Source organism: Cherax quadricarinatus, chromosome 51, assembly GCF_038502225.1.
Source record: "Cherax quadricarinatus isolate ZL_2023a chromosome 51, ASM3850222v1, whole genome shotgun sequence".
In the NCBI taxonomy this organism is placed as follows: Eukaryota; Metazoa; Arthropoda; class Malacostraca; order Decapoda; family Parastacidae; genus Cherax; species Cherax quadricarinatus.
Window position 1 is genome coordinate 4,967,406 of NC_091342.1, and position 22,323 is coordinate 4,989,728.

Sequence of the window (22,323 nt, forward strand, 5' to 3'; positions counted from 1 at the left end):
GGAAGGAAGAGAACTTGCTCACTACAAGTCCAGCCATCGTGAGACACACTACATACCCACCAAGTGATGGTAACACGTCATCACACTCTGTCATCTTAACCTTTCTTCTTCACAAGATTACTCAATTGAAATCTGCACCACCATATCCACACTAAATATAGTGGTAAGTTTAGTATGTTAACTTGTCCAGAAATTTTAATAAAATACACAGTCAGTTAAAAGAATGACTTTGAAAATGAAATAAATAAACAATGAAAAATAATGCAATAGGCGAGAAGCCTCTTCAAGAATCATTTCAAGATTTTAATACCCAGAACTTTTAATAAATTCTAGCTCAGATCCACTCTTAAAAAAAACTTGTTGAAAGCATTATTTAAGTTCTGTTTTCCAGAAGTTAAAACCACGACTTAGACACACCAACCATCTTTTTTTGTCTCAGTGATGAAGCTACTTATCATCTACATTGTCAGCCTGGCAGCCTGGGCAGGTAGGCCTACTGTATGTGTGCCATAATTACCGTGCTAGTTCACACACACCATGCCAGTCTAGAGCCCAGGATCACTTATTATATTACAACAGTCACAGCTCAAAAATTCTTTGTTGATAGGTTAGGTTAGGTAAGATTTTTCAGGAAACAGGACAAGTGTTTTCTGACGTGGGTCTTAGTCATATGATGACCCGCAGCTGGAGCTTTTGATCATCTGACCGAGGCCTTCCGCTGGCTTACCCTTTCCACCCCTATAAAAATCACGGTTATAATAATCGTCTTCCTTGTTGACAGATGTTATAAAATATATTAGTAAATGATAAAGCTATTTTGCATATTGAGATTATTATTATTCCTGGTGAACGCTAAACCCTTAAATAATTTAAGCTACTTAACTCCATGTGTCGTAATATCAACACTTCCTCATACAGTTTAATTTTTGGCTCAATTTAGTTGGTTAATCCGGTTTTAACCTTACTAACTGCTGACGGGTCATTAATTAAGGCTGTATTTAACCTGTTCACAACCTGTCAAAGATGCTTTAATCCCTTAAATTATGATTACCTGGAGTTTACCTGGAGAGGGTTTTGGGGGTCAACGCTCCCGCGGCTCGGTCTGAGACCAGGCCTCATTAAATAAATCTTTATGTGTATATACCCTGAGACATGTACCTCTCGATGTATATAACGTAGTGAGTGGGTCAAGCAGTGTAAGAAAAATATTTATTAACAACTTTCAACAAATACTAATTTCTTTCGTCTGTTACATGTAATAAATTAAAATAGTAGAATGTTTCTCTCATATCAATTGCTTATATTATTGATAATAATTGTCATGGATTTCGTTACATTTCTTATCTAATTAAATACCTCTTTCTGGAGACCAAAGCAAGTTAATTTTTCTAAATTTTCCAGTAGAAATTAAGTGTCATGGTTCCTGGGAAGGACATAAAACCCAAATGAAAATAAGCCACAATGCTTGACTGTCCTTGGTTATTAACCCTCCGGAGTTAGCAAAGCCAAATCTTTCTTCTTCTTGATACAGGAGGAGAGCGAGTGCTGAGGTGTGAGGCCAACAGCAACCCTCGGGTGGGTGCTGGGGCTCGCACCAGGGACTTACACTTCACCGACAGCCACGACTTCACCGCCTGCATCAGGTTCCAGTTCCTCAGGTTGCAGAGGATGAACATCGTGTTCCGAGTCCTCGCTAACGGGACAAGACCACTCCTGCAGCTGGGTGGGTGGTTCTCAGTCGTTTCTATCTTTTATTAGTGTAAACAAAAATCTAACTTAAAATTGACAAGACGTATACTACGCATCCCTGTGATTTTTTTTCATTTGGTTAATCAACTGGACAACCTTGAGGAAAGTTAATTCTTAAAGCCAGATTAATTTCCGAATTAAAGACTTGTTCATGATGTTGTGAATTGATTTTCAGAAAGGAATAATAAACATATGATCAGTAGTGTACTCAAGAAGCTTATGTGAACTAAGGACAAGTTGGAGCCTTTATAAACCATCCACTAGTCAAGAGAGAAGACCAGAAGAAAATGAACGTTCGTAGCCTAGTGGTCAGACTAGCCAATGATTAATCTCGTCAGAGAGGTTGCAAGACTGATTATCGGTACTTTCTATGCAGTACTCTTAGTTTTTACTGAGTGTTACTGAAGCTTTCAACCATATCTTCAGTAAGATTATTTTAGTTAGATTTTTTCGTATAGATAATAGTGTGTGTTTATACTTGTGTGTGTGTGTGTGTGTTATTATTACGGTGTAGGGCATTCACTCAGAAGGCGGCGGAGGTCCAATCCTCCGTCTTCTAATAGCTGTACTCACCCCGTTCTTGTGTGCTGCAGAACTGAGCGTGGAGAAGGTTCGTGTGGCTGTGTCCTACCAGTATAAGTACGTGTTGCTGAACCGATGGCTTCGTCCTTACCGCTGGTACTTCGCTTGCCTCGCCCACGATTTTGCCCACACTCAGGTGCTGGTTTCTCTCGACGGCCTGCCCTTGCAGACCCACAACCTCACTCTAACTCAGGGTGAGTGGGCCACCGACCTAACGGTAGGGTATGTCGATCCAATCAACTACCCTGGTATATCCTTCATTGGTGACGTGACCCAGTTTAATATATGGAACAGGATTTTGAGCCAAAAAGAAGTGAAGGACTTGGCTCACTGTCGGCTCGTCCTTAATGGTGATGTTATCAGCTGGGATCGCAAGTGGGAGGTGCAGAATGTGGAGGAGTACGAGGTGGATTTGTGGGACCTTTGTCATCAACGCAAGCCTCGAAGCTTCCAGGTATTCCCACCTATGACCTATAAGGAGAATGTCTACATGTGTGATGCTCTGGGAGGCTTCGTGCCCATACCTAATAACTTGTCTGATGTGACAGCCATTGTCTCTGGGGCACTGGAATCGCGGCCTGATTGCCAGCAGATGTGGCTCAACATCGAAGACGTGGCACAAGAGGGAGTGTGGCACTACCATGACAGTGGCCAAGTTGCTATGGACATACCCTGGGCCATCGACGAGCCAAACGGCCTATACTACGAGAACTGCGGTGGCATCGAGGCTGAGGGCGTGGTGGACGCTGACTGCCAGACTCCTCGATGCCTATGCTGTGCTGTTGAGCACGACGTCATTCTCACTATGAGGGGGTCATGTGAGACTCTGGCCCACGACATGAATTACATGATGAGTTTCGAGAACGACCATAGAGTCTTCGTGGGCTATGGCGACTACAAGATCCTCCACAACGGTACTCACTGGATCTGGCTCAACCACCAGCTCAACCAGACTGTAGCGTACTTACTGCCCTCCACCAGTCACTACCCGATGGGACGGCAAATGTGGCAGCTGCAGCGACCAGTGTGTGACCAGAAGAGCGGCGACTCACGGCGACTGCTGCTGTCAGTGTGTGACGAAGGCGAGTACACTTGCGACGACGGCACCTGTATCATCCTGGACCATCGGTGTGACCTCAAGTATGACTGCCGTGACAAGAGTGACGAGGCAGACTGTTTGCTGGTCCGCCTACCTCAGGACTACAAGGTGGGTCCTGGTAAAGTGTATGTGGAAAATTGCATTTATCTGAATGTATCATTATATACATAACAGTAAATGAACATTGATAATTATTATTTATCAGTTAGACAAGTGGGAATTTGGGACACCTAGGTCACAAAAAATGTCCCCCTTCGATACCTACCACTGTCATATCCACAAGTTGCTCTGGACCTATTAATTAAATGAATTATACATCACCAGGAATGCTGGTAAATATATAAATTTTGTGGACTGTATATTAAAAATAATAAATGGTTATATATATACACAATTACATAACAGAAGGAAAATATATCTTAATATCACTCACCAATTTGACTGGAGATTAATGTGTCATGTACAGGACCCCCCCTTTTGCCTACATTTATGAAGAATTTACTGGCCAGAAATTAAACATAATTTAGACAGCTTATCTGAGGTTCCTGGAGTTGTCCTGTCCTGTCGCCTGATTCTCAAATTATGCAGGAATGCACATCCAACAATTTCGCCTCCTATTTGAGAGGTGTCAGCCCGATTTTAACCTCTAGAGCACGAAAAACTCTTCCCATTATTCACAACGTGTTATTCAATTCAAACAAAATGGCGACTGTCCCTTCTCCCCAGGCTCAGTTTCCCATTTTCTATGACATAAATGTTATTAAATACAGTATGGCCATCTATATACATATAAATACTGAATTTCTGGAAAATATATACAGTATTTTCCACAGTGTAGGTAATGAAGCTATATTTCCCTTCCTCGTATCAGACCTGGTTGCCTCTCATGCCCCAGGCGCTGTATGCCGCTTACGAGTTTATCACTTCCATTATTATAATAAATCTAACCAAAAAAGTATGCAGTTTAAAAATAGTCTATTATTATTAATTATTATCTGTATAGCCCTTGTGGCTTAATGCTTCTTTTTTATTATATTAATAATAATATTAATTATTATTATTACTACTACTACTATTATATTACTATTAAAATATTATTATTATTATTATTATTATTATTATTATTATTATTATTATTATTATTATTATTTATTAATCACAGACTAGCGTGGCACCTCGTCTACTTCGTGAGAGAGGAAGCTGTGAAGCCCTGGAGGTGCGAGGAATGGTGACGGTGGGTAACCTCCGCGTTGATACTTCGGAGATGATCCTTAAAGTCGCCTTCAACCTCACCCTTGTCTGGAAGGAGCCTCGCGCTACCTACCTCAACCTCAAAGCTGATTCCAGGTACGCTAGAGAGAGAGAGAGGTGAAGGGAGAGCGAGAAAGGTGAAATTATGGGGAAAAATGGCCCGAATCTCCTGGCGCAAGTGTTTTCCGATGGTGGAAGTCAAAAAGGCTGAACTGGCCTAAGATAGTCATAAGGCTTCTGTCACAGGATGAACCCGAACTAAGATAATCCTACTACCTCTTGTCACAGGCTGAACCCAGTGGAGGGTAGTGTGAGGGAGGTGTGGAGGCCAAGTGTGGTGCTATTTAACACCGTCGACGCCGCCCCAGTCACCGCCCCGACCCTTACATATGTCCTTCGCCAGGGTTCCCACACCGGCACCGATAACTCCGTCCCTGAGGAAGGTAAGTCATAGACGAAGTAAATCCTAGAGAAGTGTATTTCCTTGAATATAAATCCTTCAGCAGCGTCGTTCCATTTAGCTGTATAGTTCCCCGAGGAAGGTGAGTTCAAATCACGGAACTGGTGAGTTCAAATCACGGAACAGGTGGGTTCAAATCACGGAACTGGTGGGTTCAAATCACGGAACGGGTGGGTTCAAATCACGGAACGGGTGGGTTCAAATCACAGAACGGGTTGGTTCAAATCACGGAACTGGTGGGTTCAAATCATGGAACGAGTGGCTTCAAATCACAGAACGGGTGGATTCAAATCACAGAACGGATGGGCTCAAATCACAGAACTGGTGGGTTCAAATCACAGAACGGGTGGGTTCAAATCACGGAACGGGTGGGTTCAAATCACGGAACGGGTGGTTTCAAATCATAGAACTGGTGGGTTCAAATCACGGAACGGGTGGGTTCAAATCACAGAACGGATGGGCTCAAATCACAGAACTGGTGGGTTCAAATCACAGAACGGGTGGGTTCAAATCACGGAACGGGTGGGTTCAAATCACGGAACGGGTGGGTTCAAATCACGGAACGGGTGGTTTCAAATCATAGAACTGGTGGGTTCAAATCCCACCCGTTCCGTGATTTGTTTGCAATCGTGTTATTACGATTTCCTGAGTTTTTTTTTATATATTTTTGCTTAGAGCTTAGCGATATAATGTAAACCCTTCCTAACTAAGCTTATTTTCCCTTTCATTATTTCATTTGGTTAGACAGCGGAAATCATTTGATCTCTAACTCATTATTGTAGCCAGATATAAGCATGCAAATAGTTCATTACCGCTGTAACTTATCTATCAAAACTTTGGGGCCTAGCTCCTGGACACATTATGTGTCTCTAATCTGACTACTACCCACACCATGGGTATGGGGTGCATAATAATGATATTAAATTGAAACTAACTCCCTGACAGTTCGTTTGTACCGAGGTCAAGACAACCCACTAGTGGAGGAGAGGAAGTACCAGGCCTCCTTTACCTGTGACTTCGACCTGGCTCGCTATCCTTTCGACGAGCAGACTTGCTATCTCATTTTCCAACTCGCTGCCGGAAGCTCAGATTACCTCAGGTGAATTGGATTAAGGTTTTTGTAAGCCTTAGGCCTAGAGTGGGCCCTAGACACACTCAGAAAAACGAATGAACTAACATCATTAAAACATATACACAGCTTTATATTGAAATGTAATCAGCCTGAGTACAACCTCTGTACTTTTACAGGTGGGGGACAGAGAACAGCTGGGCCAAGTATACTGGAAGTACACTGCTGATGGAGTACACTGTTGGTCCTGTCACACTGCTACACACTCCATCCCTCCTCAAGGCCAGTAGCAGCCGTATCTAGTCTTTATAGCTGTCATGCTGTATTCTTGATAAATATAAAGAATAATACACAGGTTGCAAAACAATCTCTCATTGGGAGAACGTTTCGCTCTGTATGGAGCTCTATCAAGTCAAAATAAACTGATAAAGCTCTACACAGTGACAGGTTGTAGCAGTAAGAGCTTGTTGTGCAGTATGTATTATAGTCTGCATCCAGTGTTTATGCTAACACAAACCACTCAAACAAGCCTAACTGCCTTAAATATTAAAAACAAATTTGTGCACTGGTAGGTAACACTTGCATGCATTAATACAGTATGAAACATCTGTGAACATCAAAATGGTATACAATACCGACAGGTTGTTAGGTAAGACACATATGCAACAGTTAGACAACTTTATTCCGAAACGTTTCGCCTACACAGTAGGCTTCTTCAGTCGAATACAGAAAGTAGGCAGGAACAGTAGAGATGTGAAGACGATGTAATCAGTCCATCACCCTTGTAATCGTAGAATTTGAGGTTGTCAGTCCCTCGGCCTGGAGAAGTTCAGTTCCATAGTCTGTATTCGACGTTTCGGAATAAAGTTGTCTAACTGTTGCATATGTGTCTTACCTAACATGAAACATCTGTAAAGATAATAATAATAGTGTTTAATCTACAAGTACATGTACAAGGTACACAAGCCTGACTGACATTTATGTGAACCTGTATTTATGTGATGAATTCTGTTCACATTTTTTTTTGTGATTCTTAATTTTTGGATTATTTTACAATAATGTGTCTTCAGACTATAATGTTCTTTCACATTTAATTAATTCACGTTTAATTACTGTCTCATTAAATTGTTTCACATTTAATAATAATAATAATAATAATAATAATAATAATAGTTAATAATAATTAATATTAATAACTAATAATGAGTAAATAATTAATAATAATAACAATAATGAGTAAATAATAATTAATAACAATAATAATTAATAATATATATACTGAGCGGTATATTTCTCTCAGTATTGTCTGATGGTGCAAAAGTTATGTGCAACCTTAATGACCCCATTAACCAACCCAACTTCGCGTTGAATTATACACCATCCCACCACTAACCAACCGTCAGCGTGCCTCGGCTTTCTGGTGTTTTCACGGTCGCTCTTACGTGCTAGAACTTTAATTTGTGTCATCAATCCTATACGATACATCCCTCTAGCGCCTGGAACCAATCTTGGGCGGAAAACATTATATACTGAGTCAAAAAAGGAGAATTAGTGTGCATTACCTAGCAGAGTTTACTGCCAGAGGGGAATCATAGGCCTGTTTCCCGTGTGAAAAAAAATAATAATAATTGAACGTTGTGTCAGAGGAAAGAAAGTCTCCCTGAAAGCATTGAGTATACATAGTGTATAGTGTATACTACAGTGGCTCCCTAGTATATTGATGATAAAGGCTAAAGTGTCATTTGAAAACAGGTGAATTTGTAAATGAAGTGATAAGCCTATAGAGGCAGGTGCCAGAAGTCGCCAGAAACTTACCACAGGTCAGCTGTTTTTAATAATCTTCCTGGCCTGCTAGTGTACTCGCATATAATCTAGTGATACCAGTGAATAGCAGAATACAGTGTTGTAGTAGCAACTAACCAGTATTATAATGGTACTTAGTGGAGTGGAGTGACTTTCATTAGTTTCATTTTCTTGAAATACGAGACGTTACTGTGAATTTCATATAACCTGTAGTTACCAGCGGTCGCAATATACACAACGAGAAGCAATTATTACTACAGAAAAAGCGTCCTTCCTCCAAAATTTGCACCAGTCAACTATAGTGATAATATAGCATTTATTGTGGTGGAGACGGAAAAACAAAAATAGAAAAGCCAGATACAGCGATTGATAAACAAAGAGGTCGACTGTACGTCATTGTAGGAGCTGCCAGATATCACCGGCTCTTCAACACGCAAGTTATACTTTTGTATCAGTCAAATCACATATTACTCGGGTAGATAATTTCCAGTAGATCCTTCATGTGTTAGCTCAAATCACCGACCAGTATGTTTTAAATAAGTGACCCACTGATCAGAGCAGATCGACTGGTCCGAACCCTTGACTGGTCCGAACCCGGGACTGGTTTCAAACAGTTTCGTTGGACAATAAAGCAGACTGTAAACGGATGGGTTTGTAGGCGCCCTTATAAACACAAACATTAAAAATCAGGAACGTGACGGTAAGCTGTCCAATATACAAAAAGAGTTAGAAACAGAAATACAAATAGCTAGAGCTTCATTTAAGGTTATTAATATAATATTCAAGAGGTTGCTAGTAGACTTGCAGTAAATCAACCATTCAAATCATTATGAAGCTGTGTGTAGTCTGTGGTCAGTCAAACAAACGGGCTACCACATGGATAAATTGTCATTTTTGTGGAAATTGGTGTCACGCTCCTTGTGCAGATATCCCAGAACTAGCTACAAGCAGTATTAAAACAGAGAAGTGTTTTTGGGTATGCCCAAATGAGGAAAATCTGTGGACTAAAATCACAAGGGTATTAAAAGAGGATAACATCAAAGCTGCTTTCATAGAAAACCTGGAAGCTTTCTACAACAGATGGGAACATAAAAAGTCCGGGCTGAATGGTACTGCCCTTGATACTGGCCATGTAGTCACAAACTGTAAGGCTGGAGGTGATGTCCTGGTAGTCAGTAAATGTAGGGCTGATAGTGCTGTCCTGGGAGACAGTAATGGTGAAGCTGGAGGTGCTGTCCTGGGAGACAGTAATGGTGAAGCTGGAGATACTGTCCTGGGAGACAGTAATGGTGAAGCTGGAGGTGCTGTCCTGGGAGACAGAAATGGTGAAGCTGGAGATACTGTCCTGGTAGACAGTAATGGTGAAGCTGGAGATTTTGTCCAGGTAGTCGGGAATTATACGCAGGAAGGAATACATATAAATGACCTCATAGAGGACAGGAGCCATAGTAGGGAAACAAGTGTAGTCAAAGATAAGATAAAACCAATATTGCAAACCAGAAATACCGCAGGAAATAGCAAACAAGAGGACTCCAATAGCAATAGTGAGGATAAATTACCAAAAACAACTGGTGGGAGCTCCATTGTTGGTGCTAAGGAGGATAGGAATAAGACAGGGAAACATGCACCAACAGGGAATACAGTCACAGAAACCCAAGGCAAACGGAAACCAAGCCTGTGCACATACTATGCACTTGGTATCTGCTGGCATGGGAAATCTGGAAAAACAGATGGGACATGCAACTATGACCACCCTAGAAAATGTCATGCCCATATGACAACAGGAAAATGCAAACTCCCTTCCTGTAAGCTTTTTCACCCTGAAATGTGTACCTCTTCAGTACAGGAAAGACTGTGCTATAACTTAAATTGCCAGGCATACCATCTAAAGGGGACAAAAAGATACAAAACATCCAGGCCATGGGAAAACCTGGGTAGCCACAGCCACTCAAGAGGGAGAGGTTTTTTAGTGCCAGGAAGGAAAAAAAACTGGCAGGAAATGGCAGAAATCGTACACCAAATCCAGTCATTCCTGGAGTGGAACCACAGTCGATGGCCTCCACTCCAAACCAACAGATACAGATACTAATGCCGGAAAAAAAATCCCCCCCCCAGTACCAACAATACCACCAGTCCGATAACATTCTTCTTTGCAAATATACAGGGTCTAAAGCCAGCAATAAACAACAAAATACCTTTCATCCGTGGACTGCTTGCAGAGGCAAAGGCAATGTTCGCGGCTTTCACTGAGACCCACATAAAGGATCACTTGGACAACGAAATATGGATCCCAGGTTACAACCTATACAGATGTGACAGAGTGAACAGGCAAAAGGGGGGGGTTGGCCTGTACATTGCAGAGTCACTTGTTTGCACAGAACTGCTTAATGCCTCAAATGACGTAGTGGAAGTTTTAGCAGTAAAGGTCGAGAACCAAAACCTAGTCATTGTGGTAGTCTACAAGCCTCCGGATGCAACATCCCAGCAATTCCACGAACAGCTGTTAAAAATTGACCACTGTCTGGAAAATCTTCCAGCTCCTGCACCCAACATCTTGCTCCTGGGGGATTTCAACTTAAGGCACCTAAAATGGAGGAATATAGCAAATAATATTGTTGCAGTAATAACACCAGGAGGCAGCTCTGATGAAAACTCACACTCACACGAGCTTTTAAATCTCTGCACAAAATTCAATTTAAACCAGCAAATAATAGAGCCTACTAGACTGGAGAATACACTAGACCTCATCTTCACTAACAATGATGATCTGATAAGAAATGTCACCATATCAAAAACAATATACTCAGATCACAACATAATTGAGGTTCAGACATGTATGCGTGGAGCCTCAGACCGACAAAATGAGACTAGTCACGAGGGAGCATTCACCAAATACAACTTCAATAACAAAAACATAAAGTGGGACCAAGTAAACCAAGTCCTAACCGATATAAGCTGGGAAGATATACTAAGCAACACAGACCCAAACTTATGCCTAGAACAGATTAACTCGGTGGCACTCGATGTATGCACAAGGCTTATTCCTCTAAGAAAAAGGAGGAGTAGATGTAAAATAGAAAGAGACAGGCGCTCCCTTTACAGGCGACGGAAAAGAATAACAGAGCGGCTAAAAGAGGTCAATATATCAGAAATGCGCAGGGAGACACTGGTCAGAGAAATAGCAAGCATCGAACTTAAGCTAAAAGAATCCTTTAGGAGTCAGGAATCGCGGGAAGAACTAAAAGCCATAAATGAAATCGAAAGAAACCCAAAGTATTTCTTCTCCTATGCCAAATCAAAATCGAGAACAACGTCCAGTATTGGGCCCCTACTTAAACAAGATGGGTCCTACACAGATGACAGCAAGGAAATGAGTGAGCTACTCAAGTCCCAATATGACTCAGTTTTTAGCAAGCCGCTAACCAGACTGAGAGTCGAAGATCAAAATGAATTTTTTATGAGAGAGCCACAAAATTTGATTAACACAAGCCTATCCGATGTTATCCTGACGCCAAATGACTTCGAACAGGCGATAAATGACATGCCCATGCACTCTGCCCCAGGGCCAGACTCATGGAACTCTGTGTTCATCAAGAACTGCAAGAAGCCCCTATCACGAGCCTTTTCCATCCTATGGAGAGGGAGCATGGACACGGGGGTCGTCCCTCAGTTACTAAAAACAACAGACATAGCCCCACTCCACAAAGGGGGCAGTAAAGCAACAGCAAAGAACTACAGACCAATAGCACTAACATCCCATATCATAAAAATCTTTGAAAGGGTCCTAAGAAGCAAGATCACCACCCATCTAGAAACCCATCAGTTACACAACCCAGGGCAACATGGGTTTAGAACAGGTCGCTCCTGTCTGTCTCAACTACTGGATCACTACGACAAGGTCCTAAATGCACTAGAAGACAAAAAGAATGCAGATGTAATATATACAGACTTTGCAAAAGCCTTCGACAAGTGTGACCATGGCGTAATAGCGCACAAAATGCGCGCTAAAGGAATAACAGGAAAAGTTGGTCGATGGATCTATAATTTCCTCACTAACAGAACACAGAGAGTAGTCGTCAACAGAGTAAAGTCCGAGGCAGCTACGGTGAAAAGCTCTGTTCCACAAGGCACAGTACTAGCTCCCATCTTGTTCCTCATCCTCATATCCGACATAGACAAGGATGTCAGCCACAGCACCGTGTCTTCCTTTGCAGATGACACCCGAATCTGCATGACAGTGTCTTCCATTGCAGACACTGCAAGGCTCCAGGCGGACATCAACCAAATCTTTCAGTGGGCTGCAGAAAACAATATGAAGTTCAACGATGAGAAATTTCAATTACTCAGATATGGTAAACATGAGGAAATTAAATCTTCATCAGAGTACAAAACAAATTCTGGCCACAAAATAGAGCGAAACACCAACGTCAAAGACCTGGGAGTGATTATGTCGGAGGATCTCACCTTCAAGGACCATAACATTGTATCAATCGCATCTGCTAGAAAAATGACAGGATGGATAATGAGAACCTTCAAAACTAGGGAGGCCAAGCCCATGATGACACTCTTCAGGTCACTTGTTCTATCTAGGCTGGAATATTGCTGCACTCTAACAGCACCTTTCAAGGCAGGTGAAATTGCCGACCTAGAAAATGTACAGAGAACTTTCACGGCGCGCATAACGGAGATAAAACACCTCAATTACTGGGAGCGCTTGAGGTTTCTAAACCTGTATTCCCTGGAACGCAGGAGGGAGAGATACATGATTATATACACCTGGAAAATCCTAGAGGGACTAGTACCGAACTTGCACACGAAAATCACTCACTACGAAAGCAAAAGACTTGGCAGACGATGCACCATCCCCCCAATGAAAAGCAGGGGTGTCACTAGCACGTTAAGAGACCATACAATAAGTGTCAGGGGACCGAGACTGTTCAACTGCCTCCCAGCACACATAAGGGGGATTACCAACAGACCCCTGGCAGTCTTCAAGCTGGCACTGGACAAGCACCTAAAGGCAGTTCCTGATCAGCCGGGCTGTGGCTCGTACGTTGGTTTGCGTGCAGCCAGCAGCAACAGCCTGGTTGATCAGGCGCTGATCCACCAGGAGGCCTGGTCACAGACCGGGCCGCGGGGGCGTTGACCCCCGAAACTCTCTCCAGGTAAACTCCAGGTAAGTGATAAATTATTTCACATTTAAGTGATTCAGAAACGAAGTTTTGATTTACTGATGTGGATTACACGGGCAGCTGGTCCAGTCCCAGAAATACTTGAAACCTAGCATGACTCGGGATGCAGCATCAATAACGTCGATCCAAATATTTGCCGATTTTGTTGGATAATAAAGAATGTATAGCTTCCTTAAGTGAATATGACCTGACCTGACTAGGTTGGGTCATTGGCTTAAGTCGGTGGGAGACTTGGACCTGCCTCGCATGGGCCAGTAGACCTGCTGCAGTGTTCCTTCTTTCTTATGTTTTTATGAAAGTGTAAGTTTATTTAGGTACATGTACAGATAGGTACAGTTACACAGATTTAGGTGGTCACAATTATTATACATATTAACATGTGTAAATTACCTAGGATAGCCCCCCCAAAAATCAAGACGAAGTGGCTTATTTTTATTTGGGGTCCTTGAATATATTTCCATTGGGATCCTTTACTGTTTCCACCTGTGTCTTATTCGTCTCTTGTGAAAAAGACACAAAGATAGAGAACGTTTATGGAGACATTTCGCCTATGGACAAGCTTCTTCGATCAACCATTGACTGAAGAAGCCTGCCCATAAGATAAGATAAGATTTCGTTCGGATTTTTAACCCCGGAGGGTTAGCCACCCAGGATAACCCAAGAAAGTCAGTGCGTCATCGAGGACTGTCTAACTTATTTCCATTGGGGTCCTTAATCTTGTCCCCCAGGATGCGACCCACACCAGTCGACTAATACCCAGGTACCTATTTGCTGCTAGGTGAACAGGACAACAGGTGTAAGGAAACGTGTCGAAATGTTTCCACCCGCCGGGAATCGAACCCGGGCCCTCCGTGTGTGAAGCGGGAGCTTTAGCCACCAGGCCACCGGGCCACTGGGCGAAACGACTTGATAAACTTTCTTTGTTATTGTCTCCTTTTCACCACTTGTTAACTCAGTGTCAGGTTTCCCCCCGTTTTGTACGTATCTGCCTGAATTTCTTTAATTACATTCGTTATATTATATTTACGGGGAAGCACTAAACTGGTAAGGGTCACGTAGAGAATGGGAGGAGGGGGTGATGAGGTTTGACACAAGGAAGAGAATTGCTCCAGTTGTTTGGATCAAGACCCTTTAGCAGTAACAAGGATCATTGAGGGACTTTCAGTGTTGAGTTCGCAGGGTCCTGAAGATCCGAACGTAGGACTCTGAACGTAGGACTCTGAAGGTGGGACGCTAACCATAAGTCAGCGTCCTACGGTCAGGAGCAACAGTTAGTTCTCTTACAACTTGTATATAATGCAGTTTATTTGTAAATGCTATTGAAAAAGTAAATTCAGATTGACTAACACGTGAAATGGCCTACATAATACGTGCTATTTAATTTTGGATGTAATTTTTTCAGTCGGATTTTCCAGAATTAATACTATACAAAGAATCGTTGTAAGAAAGCTGACTGTACTCAACCATTCGTCTGACATTAATCGTACCATAATTCTACAGGTACGTGTACCGCTGGCCCGGAGGGACGGGTATGCGGTCATCAGCATCTATGTACCCTCGCTGACCATGCTGGTAATAGGCTACCTCACTCTCTTCTTCGTCAGGGACAACTTCGAAGTGCGGGTCATGACCTCCCTCACCTCGCTTCTCGTCATGGCCACACTCTTCACACAGGTCACATTTGCATCGTTTTGTATAGTGTAGAATGTATAATATTTTCTCCCATCACAACTATAATAAGGAGCAATTAATTATTTACACGACCAAAGGCAACTCTCAGGTCATTCAGTTTGGCACCAGGAACAAGTCTTTTATGGAAGACATCATCCTCCTCACACACGTGGACATGTATGAAGCATGGTCACATTAGATAACATGTTATTCAGTAATTCGTCAAGCTAGAGTGTATCATTACAGCAACATGTTATTACTATGCATTTTCAGTTGTAATTAAGTGCAGTTGAAGCTTAAATCCAAATCCCCGTAAGGGTAACTATTATTTTGTTTTGACAGGTAGCGGCCTCATTACCCAAGACCTCCTACTTCAAACTAGTCGACATCTGGCTCCTCTTCTGCATATTTTCCACCTTCTTTATTATTGTGTTTCACATCATTATAGACCTCCTCTTGAAGGAGGTGAAGACCCAGAACTACACCCCAGCAAACAGGTCGAGCGAAAAGATGTTACCATTACCTGAGAAGATTTTCTTGCCTCGTATAGGTAGGGAGCAGCGCTCTCGTCAGCACCAGCAAGAGGATCATTGGCAGCTGCAGCAGCCGCTCTCGCGGAATAAACCTACACTTCATAAGCCTACAAGAAGCCAGATACAGGAAGACGTGCCTGAGTACACGATGCTCTCCCGCAGGTCCAGGAACTCTCTGAGCTATAGAAAGAAAGCGCTAGTACTCAGGCGGTGCAAATTTGGTGTCTCTCTGAAGACAGCAGAGATGTTCGCCAAAGTCTTTATGATGGTGGTGTTCCTGATTTTCAACGTTGTTTACTGGATGATCGCCTATGTGGCCTAGTATGTACGGCACAGCCGTACATATGTTTTCTAAGGGGCACTAATACCATTCCCTCGAACATATCAATGCGGACTAAACTTTCCCCACACAAGCTGTGCCGAGAACTTTAGAACGCACTTATGTATAACGAGAGTGGTAGGATATAAACATCATACATGTATCTATTTGAATTATTGGTGAATGAGCTTTAATTTTTAGTTCCACTTCTTATCTTCTGATAGACTTACTTGAAATATCCTGTCCTATCTATTTTTGAGTCTCTATGTAGTCCTCTTCCACTTCTTTACTCTGGGGTTCTTAGTATTTTATATGTAATAATATACCGTTTTGTTTTTATTCCTAATAACGAAGCTTAACATTCTTCGTAGCTCATTTCCTGCAACTCAAGACATTAGTTTTGTTGCATTTATTTGTAGTTTCTTGAGTTTCACTGCGATTTACAAGATGCTTCCATAATGGAGCTGCGTATTCAAGAATGGGTTGCAAATATGAAGTGTTTTGTACTTTTGAACGTCTCTGTCTAGACTGGAAGGCCACTCTTATGTTTACAGACTTGACCTGTGCTGCTGACCTTGTTTATATGTATAAGGCTTTAAGTAGCAGTTACACCATAAGTTTCTCCATGTACATTGTTGTCAGCAAGTTATCACGATGGTCATATAATCCATTCTAAATATTTTACAACACAAAAAGTTTGTATATTATGTATAAAGACGTCATTATTTCTTATAGGAGATCAACTTATATCAACCTTATCACTGCCTATGGAAGACAGACACGGTAGATAAAGTGGGAATAAGAAAAGAAGGGAACACGAAAAATAAGGAAGCAAATAAAGAATAAAAGGAGACGAGTGGAACAAATGTAAATATAATTTGGTGACGAGGATTTATTCGAAGATCATGTGATTAAAAGGTCCAGATAACGAATCCCCTCAAGAGAGGTTCATTGATGTCGGTGAGAGGCTTTGATGCCAAGAATTGGACATGTCTTTTGTAATGAGCTAGTTATCTCCCATTCTCCAAGGCTACTCTCACCTTCCTCGGATTAAATTGTTTACCTTCCATTTCCTATCCATCATAACTTCTCACAAGGACTATCAGAGGAATGTGAATATAGAGACTCTTCTGTTTCATCATTATGCAGATGGTATTCAAAATTCACAGGATAAAAATAATTATTCATCTAAAACTCTTTATTATAACATAGAAACCATCTTTAAAAACTAGGTAACAACAGTTTATTATTTATAAATACAGTTTTGACGTGCATTTTGCTATCCTGTAACCTATATAAGACATAGTATTCACAGGATATATATATATATATATATATATATATATATATATATATAGGATGGGGTCCACCTCTGGTGTAAATTGTGGGACCCATAGCCTCGGAGAAGTGGATAAAAAGGCTTCAAGGAAGAATATTTGGATTTCTTCCTGAAGCCATTTGAATATTCCACTTCCCCTACCACCCCATCTTTTAAACTATTTTTTTTTTACCAATAGGAATATTTTATTACATAATATGGTACAGAAGATTTAAGAGATACATTGTTGATATAAAGGTGGCATATACGGTACATGTTGTTACGTGTGTATCACCGATTATAAGGCGAAAATCTCATCCAGCTCCTCAGAGCTGGGGCATGTGCCCAAAATGCAGCATGCATTACCCCTTTGAACAGCCGCACTGAGCCGCTGGAACAGAAAACTAGCTGCCCTGGGATCCCTAGTTACCCTGATGAGTCTTTTTCCCAGCTCCTTAAGGAAATTAGATGCACTCTTTCCCCATGAGCCAAGGGTCTCTGAGCCTATGGGAACAAACATATAATGATGGGCAAGTTCTCCATATTTTCTAGACTTCTGGGACTCCCTAAAGCTGGCAGCTGCCCCTCCTTCCTCCCTGGTGTATTGGAGATAGGTATCAGCCAAGGTAGATGCACATGTATAGTCCCACACCACCTGCTTCCCATCTGTCCAGGCTTGAAGGGTGATACCATCTGGACGCTTCTGGCTGCCGTCAGATCTGCGTAGTTGCGGTGGCTTCCTTACTGCTGGGCATCCAGCTGTTGTGAGGCTCCTCTTGATAATGTTATTAACCTCCTCATGTCTTGCAATCTTTCCCTCGGATTTACGGCACACAAGACCATGGTACCCGAATCGGTCTGCTGCTTCACTGCCACAAATACACCTGTGTTCGGCGAGAATAGGGGCGGCAAGTCGAAGGGCAACTCCGATGCGGATGGTCTGTGGGTCGAGGGGTGTGCCAAGGCTGGAGTTGGGAACAGCCAACAGAAAGTCCCCAGCATGAGGGGCTCTCACTGCCAGCAGGCGGGCTCTATCCTTCCCTGACACACTCTGAAGCATCGTTGAGGCTATATTTTCCACTATTGGACCATCCCAGTGCGATTGTTTGTAGTTGTTGGGGGGAGCAGGTCTGGTTTCTGAGCCCGTTAGATTATCCCAGATCATTGCTCCGTCAATGAATTTTTGGTCCTGGGCTCCAATCTTGTCCCTAAGATGTTCAGGGAGAATCGCTGCTACAAGCTCTGGATGCAATACACGAGGACAGAAAAGCAGGTAACGCAATCTGTGATGACTTGCGGACACCAATGCCTCCTAGTCTGACTGGAAGTGTAGCTTGGTTCCACTGCCCGTCTTCTAGAGTAAGGTTAAGTACTCTCGTAAAAATCTGCCTCAGAATACTGTCATATTCGTGCAGTATAGGGTTATCATATGAAGGTGCACATCTTAGGAAATATGTCAACCTGGGCAGACTCAAGCACTTTGTGAGAAGGTACAAGGCATCGTGGGTGTCCAGATTGCCTATTCGTTGTTCCATTCTCCTTAACTCTTCCAATTTCTTCCTGAGAATTGTGTCAATGGCATTGCTTCCCAGAGGTGCTCCTAGCAAGACACTATTTGTGGGGGCAATGACTGCTGCTCCTGGTAGTTTTGATCTCACTGCATTTATCACTTGTTGACTGACTGAGATGATTTCACATTTGGATGCATTCAGGATGAGACCCATTTCCTGTCCCCGTGTCATTACCTGTGTAAGGTCATGTAGGAGGGACTCTTTTGTACCTGCTAGTGTGCCATCATCTAGGAACCAGATGTTTAGCTCGCTGGTCAGTCTGACTGTGATTTCCCTAACTGCAATACAGAAGAGAAATGGTGCAAGAGGATCTCCTTGTTGGACACCCTCCGATGATGTGATTTCATGCTCTCCAAAGAGAAGCATTGATTCCTTGCTATACCCAGCTGAAACAAAAGGGAAGAGACCAGGGAAATGTTCTTGTACTGCTGCTAATACCACGTCTCTCTTCAGGAGATTGAACGCATTCTTGAAATCTAATTTTACCACTGCATTGTCCTCAGGCAGGTTGTTGATATATGCCCTTGTTGCATGAACCGCTGCTTCACTTCCTTGAGAGACCCCAAAGCCAAGCTGGTTTGGTTGAAGCATCATGGCTGCCTGTGCACGAATACTTCGGACAGCAGCTTTGGATACGAGGCGGCGTAAGGTGTTGCCTACTGCAATTGGCCGAATTCCTCCATCCTTCTTTTTAAGTGCACAGAGTGTTGCACCAAAAAAGAAAGGTCTAATTTCATCAGGAATCAGACCAGCCAAGGAATTGTTGACGAACCTTGTGATCTCTGAAAGCAGTGTCTCTGCAATTTCCCCAATAACTGGATTAACCATTTCCTTTAAATGCTGTGGCCTTATTCCAGTGTAACCCCCAGCAGAGCCAGATGGGAACGACATTATTGCTTTGTAAATGTCTGAGTCTTCCACAATCAATGGTTCCATAGTGGGGACAGAGGTGTTGGAACTGTTGGTGCCACTGGTTTCCCTGGCAGGGTGCTTTCCTCTAAGTGCTTCAGCCGTGTCAGCATCCCTGGGAGCAACTGTATCTTCACTGGTAATAATTCTGATTGCCCCCACTGTGTTGCCCTCTTCAATTTTCTTGCTCACCTGGACTGACTTTTTCACTGTCAGTAGAGTGAGTGGGGGTTCTGCCTCTCCCTTTTTTGTGTTGACGGGGAAGGTGAATGAGGTTATCAACTCTAGGAAAATCTCTTAAGGATTTAATTATCATTGAGGCTAGCCTCTTTCCCCTTCTTTCCGGCACAGCTAAGCAGACATTGCCAAAAAGTAGCAAGTTGTGCCATGCCTTGATGGTTGGTGGAGCATTTAAGATAGTGGAACCATCGTTTGGCTTACCGGTCCACCCCTTTAAAATTATGGTCATTTATAACCATTGTTATTACTTTGCTGGTTCCCAGAGGATCTCGTCACATTTTTTATTACTCAGTAATAACCCGTAGAGATGGATATATAATTATACAAATTGTATATTGCGTACACAGTATATAAAGAACGAAGCAATATCACAAGCTAGGAGGAATTGCAGCAGCAGCCACAGAACCATGTTGGTTAACAGGTAACCATCAGGGAAATAATGAGATCATTGTAGAAGATGACTTTATTTGGATTATTGACTCTGGAGGGTTAATAAACCAAGATAACCCAAGAAAGACTAGAAGTGTGGTTTATTTCTAGTGTCCGTAAGGCCTCCCACACAATACCATCCACAACAGTCGACTAACTCTAGGTATCTATTTATTGTTGGGATGAATATGGGCAACTGGTGTTAGATTTGCCCCAAATTCTCGCCCCACCCAACAATGAACCCGGGTCCTTTCGATTGAAAACATATAAAGTTTCAAGCAACTCGGTATACGGTATACAGAACTGGTAAAGATACGTAGTTGAACGTATTGTGGAACCTTACATATACAGGGTATGAAATAACTAGTGAAATGGTTGATGACCAAATGTTGTAACCAATGCGTTGGATGAAATAAGAATCCAATTGCAAAGAGAAAAGAAATTGTGAAACTAAATATTAAACAATCGGTAACATTGCATATATTCATCCAAGCATCACGATACTTAGAGTTATCTATGTTTATACCAATGGATAATACTATTTTTGTCCTAATATCGCTGCATTTCATAACCTAGTCATTTTGCAGATTTTTGACATTTTTCGGTCAGTTATTGACGAGTAGCAGTAGCGCAATAACAAAGAGTATCATTAATTTTTTTTTTATAATTTATTTCACTGATTTCTCCTTCCGAAAAACTTGAAAAATGTCCAATACGATATAGTGCGCATATATATATATATATATATATATATATATATATATATATATATATATATATATATATATATATATATATATATATATATAACATGAAGTTTGCCGGTCAATCTCTAGCTTTCGACTAAAGAAGACAATAAATTATTAAATTGTATTTAAAAAATATGTCATTCATACACAGCCTATTAATTCTAAAATGCCCATATAGAGATGCAGCAGAGTAATGCCAGCAGCTGTGACCTGGATTCTAGATCTTATTTCCTAGTTACATTGAAGATGTTCTAATCTAATCTGTTAAGAACTTCCTACTGTCTGTAATTTCGACATTATGGCAGCAGAATCACAACCTCACGGTATAACCATGTACAGGTAGGTGACAAGCAAGGTAATATTACAGAACTTTAAGAATCCATATTTAATAATTTACACCACTAGGCTACGGGGAGATTGTTCCCAAAGTATTAACATGCAAGTTTATATTTAGATGATGTTTTTATAATGCTCAAGTTTCAATTCATTTTTATTATCTTTATTATGCAGCCCATACCCATGGTGTGGGTGGTAGTAGAGAGATTAGAGAGGCACATAATGGGTCCAGGGACTGGTTCGCAAACTTCTGAGAGCTAAACAAGTTAGTGGTAATGAACTATTTACATGTTTATATATGGTGGTCCCCTCAAGGAAGGTTCCTTGATGTTGGTGAGGGACTCTTGATTTAGGGAATTGGATCTGTGCTCCAGTTCCCCAAATTAAGCCTGAATGCCTTCCACATCCCCCCCTAGGCGCTGTATAATTCTCCGGGTTTAGCGCTTCCCCCTTGATTATAATAATAATAATATATATGGTGGTCTGGTCTCCCTGTTGGTCATAAACAACAGGTGCCGAAGCTTGAGTCAATATTTAATGGTGACTCCTTTATTAATGTTTTGTAAACCACATCCATCGCATCTCAGGATAATATGACCCTTTAAGTATATGATATCTACATATATTAGCTGGCCTGACTTACCTTGTTTATTTAACATACACGAAAAGAAACGAGTGACTTTAGAATAGAGTAAATTTTATTTTTAAGACACTTGCAGTAGGCATTACATCTGATATTATAAAATACAGCAGTGTCCTTTGTTTCGAAAGGGAGTCCCGGTAATGACATGCAAGTGGTTGCTCAATCACTGATACCCAAGTGCCTGTGCCCTAGTGATTACATAATCAGTCATACCTAGCACCGGTACGACAGTGGTGTAATCAGTGAAACTTAACACTTAACTACTGAATGGATCACAATTTAAGACTATAGACAAATATTTTCCAACACCTTCCCCAAGACAAGCCAGCGCTGCGAAAACCTATTACAGCTTGTCATAAGACCCCTGTCAAGCAAGGCACCTTAGTTGGTGGAGATTCAG

General features: G+C 41.8%; 2 protein-coding genes across 2 annotated transcripts in view; both read left to right on the top strand.

Annotated features, from left to right (window-relative positions):
• Positions 1–1,853: 1,853 nt before the first annotated feature.
• Positions 1,854–17,731, top strand: LOC138854154 (uncharacterized). The gene is made up of 7 exons (XM_070095619.1): positions 1,854–3,592; positions 4,593–4,777; positions 4,970–5,124; positions 7,281–7,288; positions 8,693–8,713; positions 14,706–14,879; positions 15,219–17,731. The coding sequence occupies exons 1-7, from the start codon at positions 2,798–2,800 to the stop codon at positions 15,729–15,731; spliced, it is 1,851 nt and encodes a 616-aa protein (XP_069951720.1). The 5' UTR covers positions 1,854–2,797; the 3' UTR covers positions 15,732–17,731.
• A 3,292-nt stretch (positions 17,732–21,023) lies between these two features.
• Positions 21,024–22,323, top strand: part of LOC128694718 (uncharacterized) — a 41,986-nt gene continuing 40,686 nt past the window's right edge. The window contains exon 1 of the mRNA XM_053784974.2: positions 21,024–22,323. The gene's annotated coding sequence lies outside the window, so the exon portion shown is untranslated.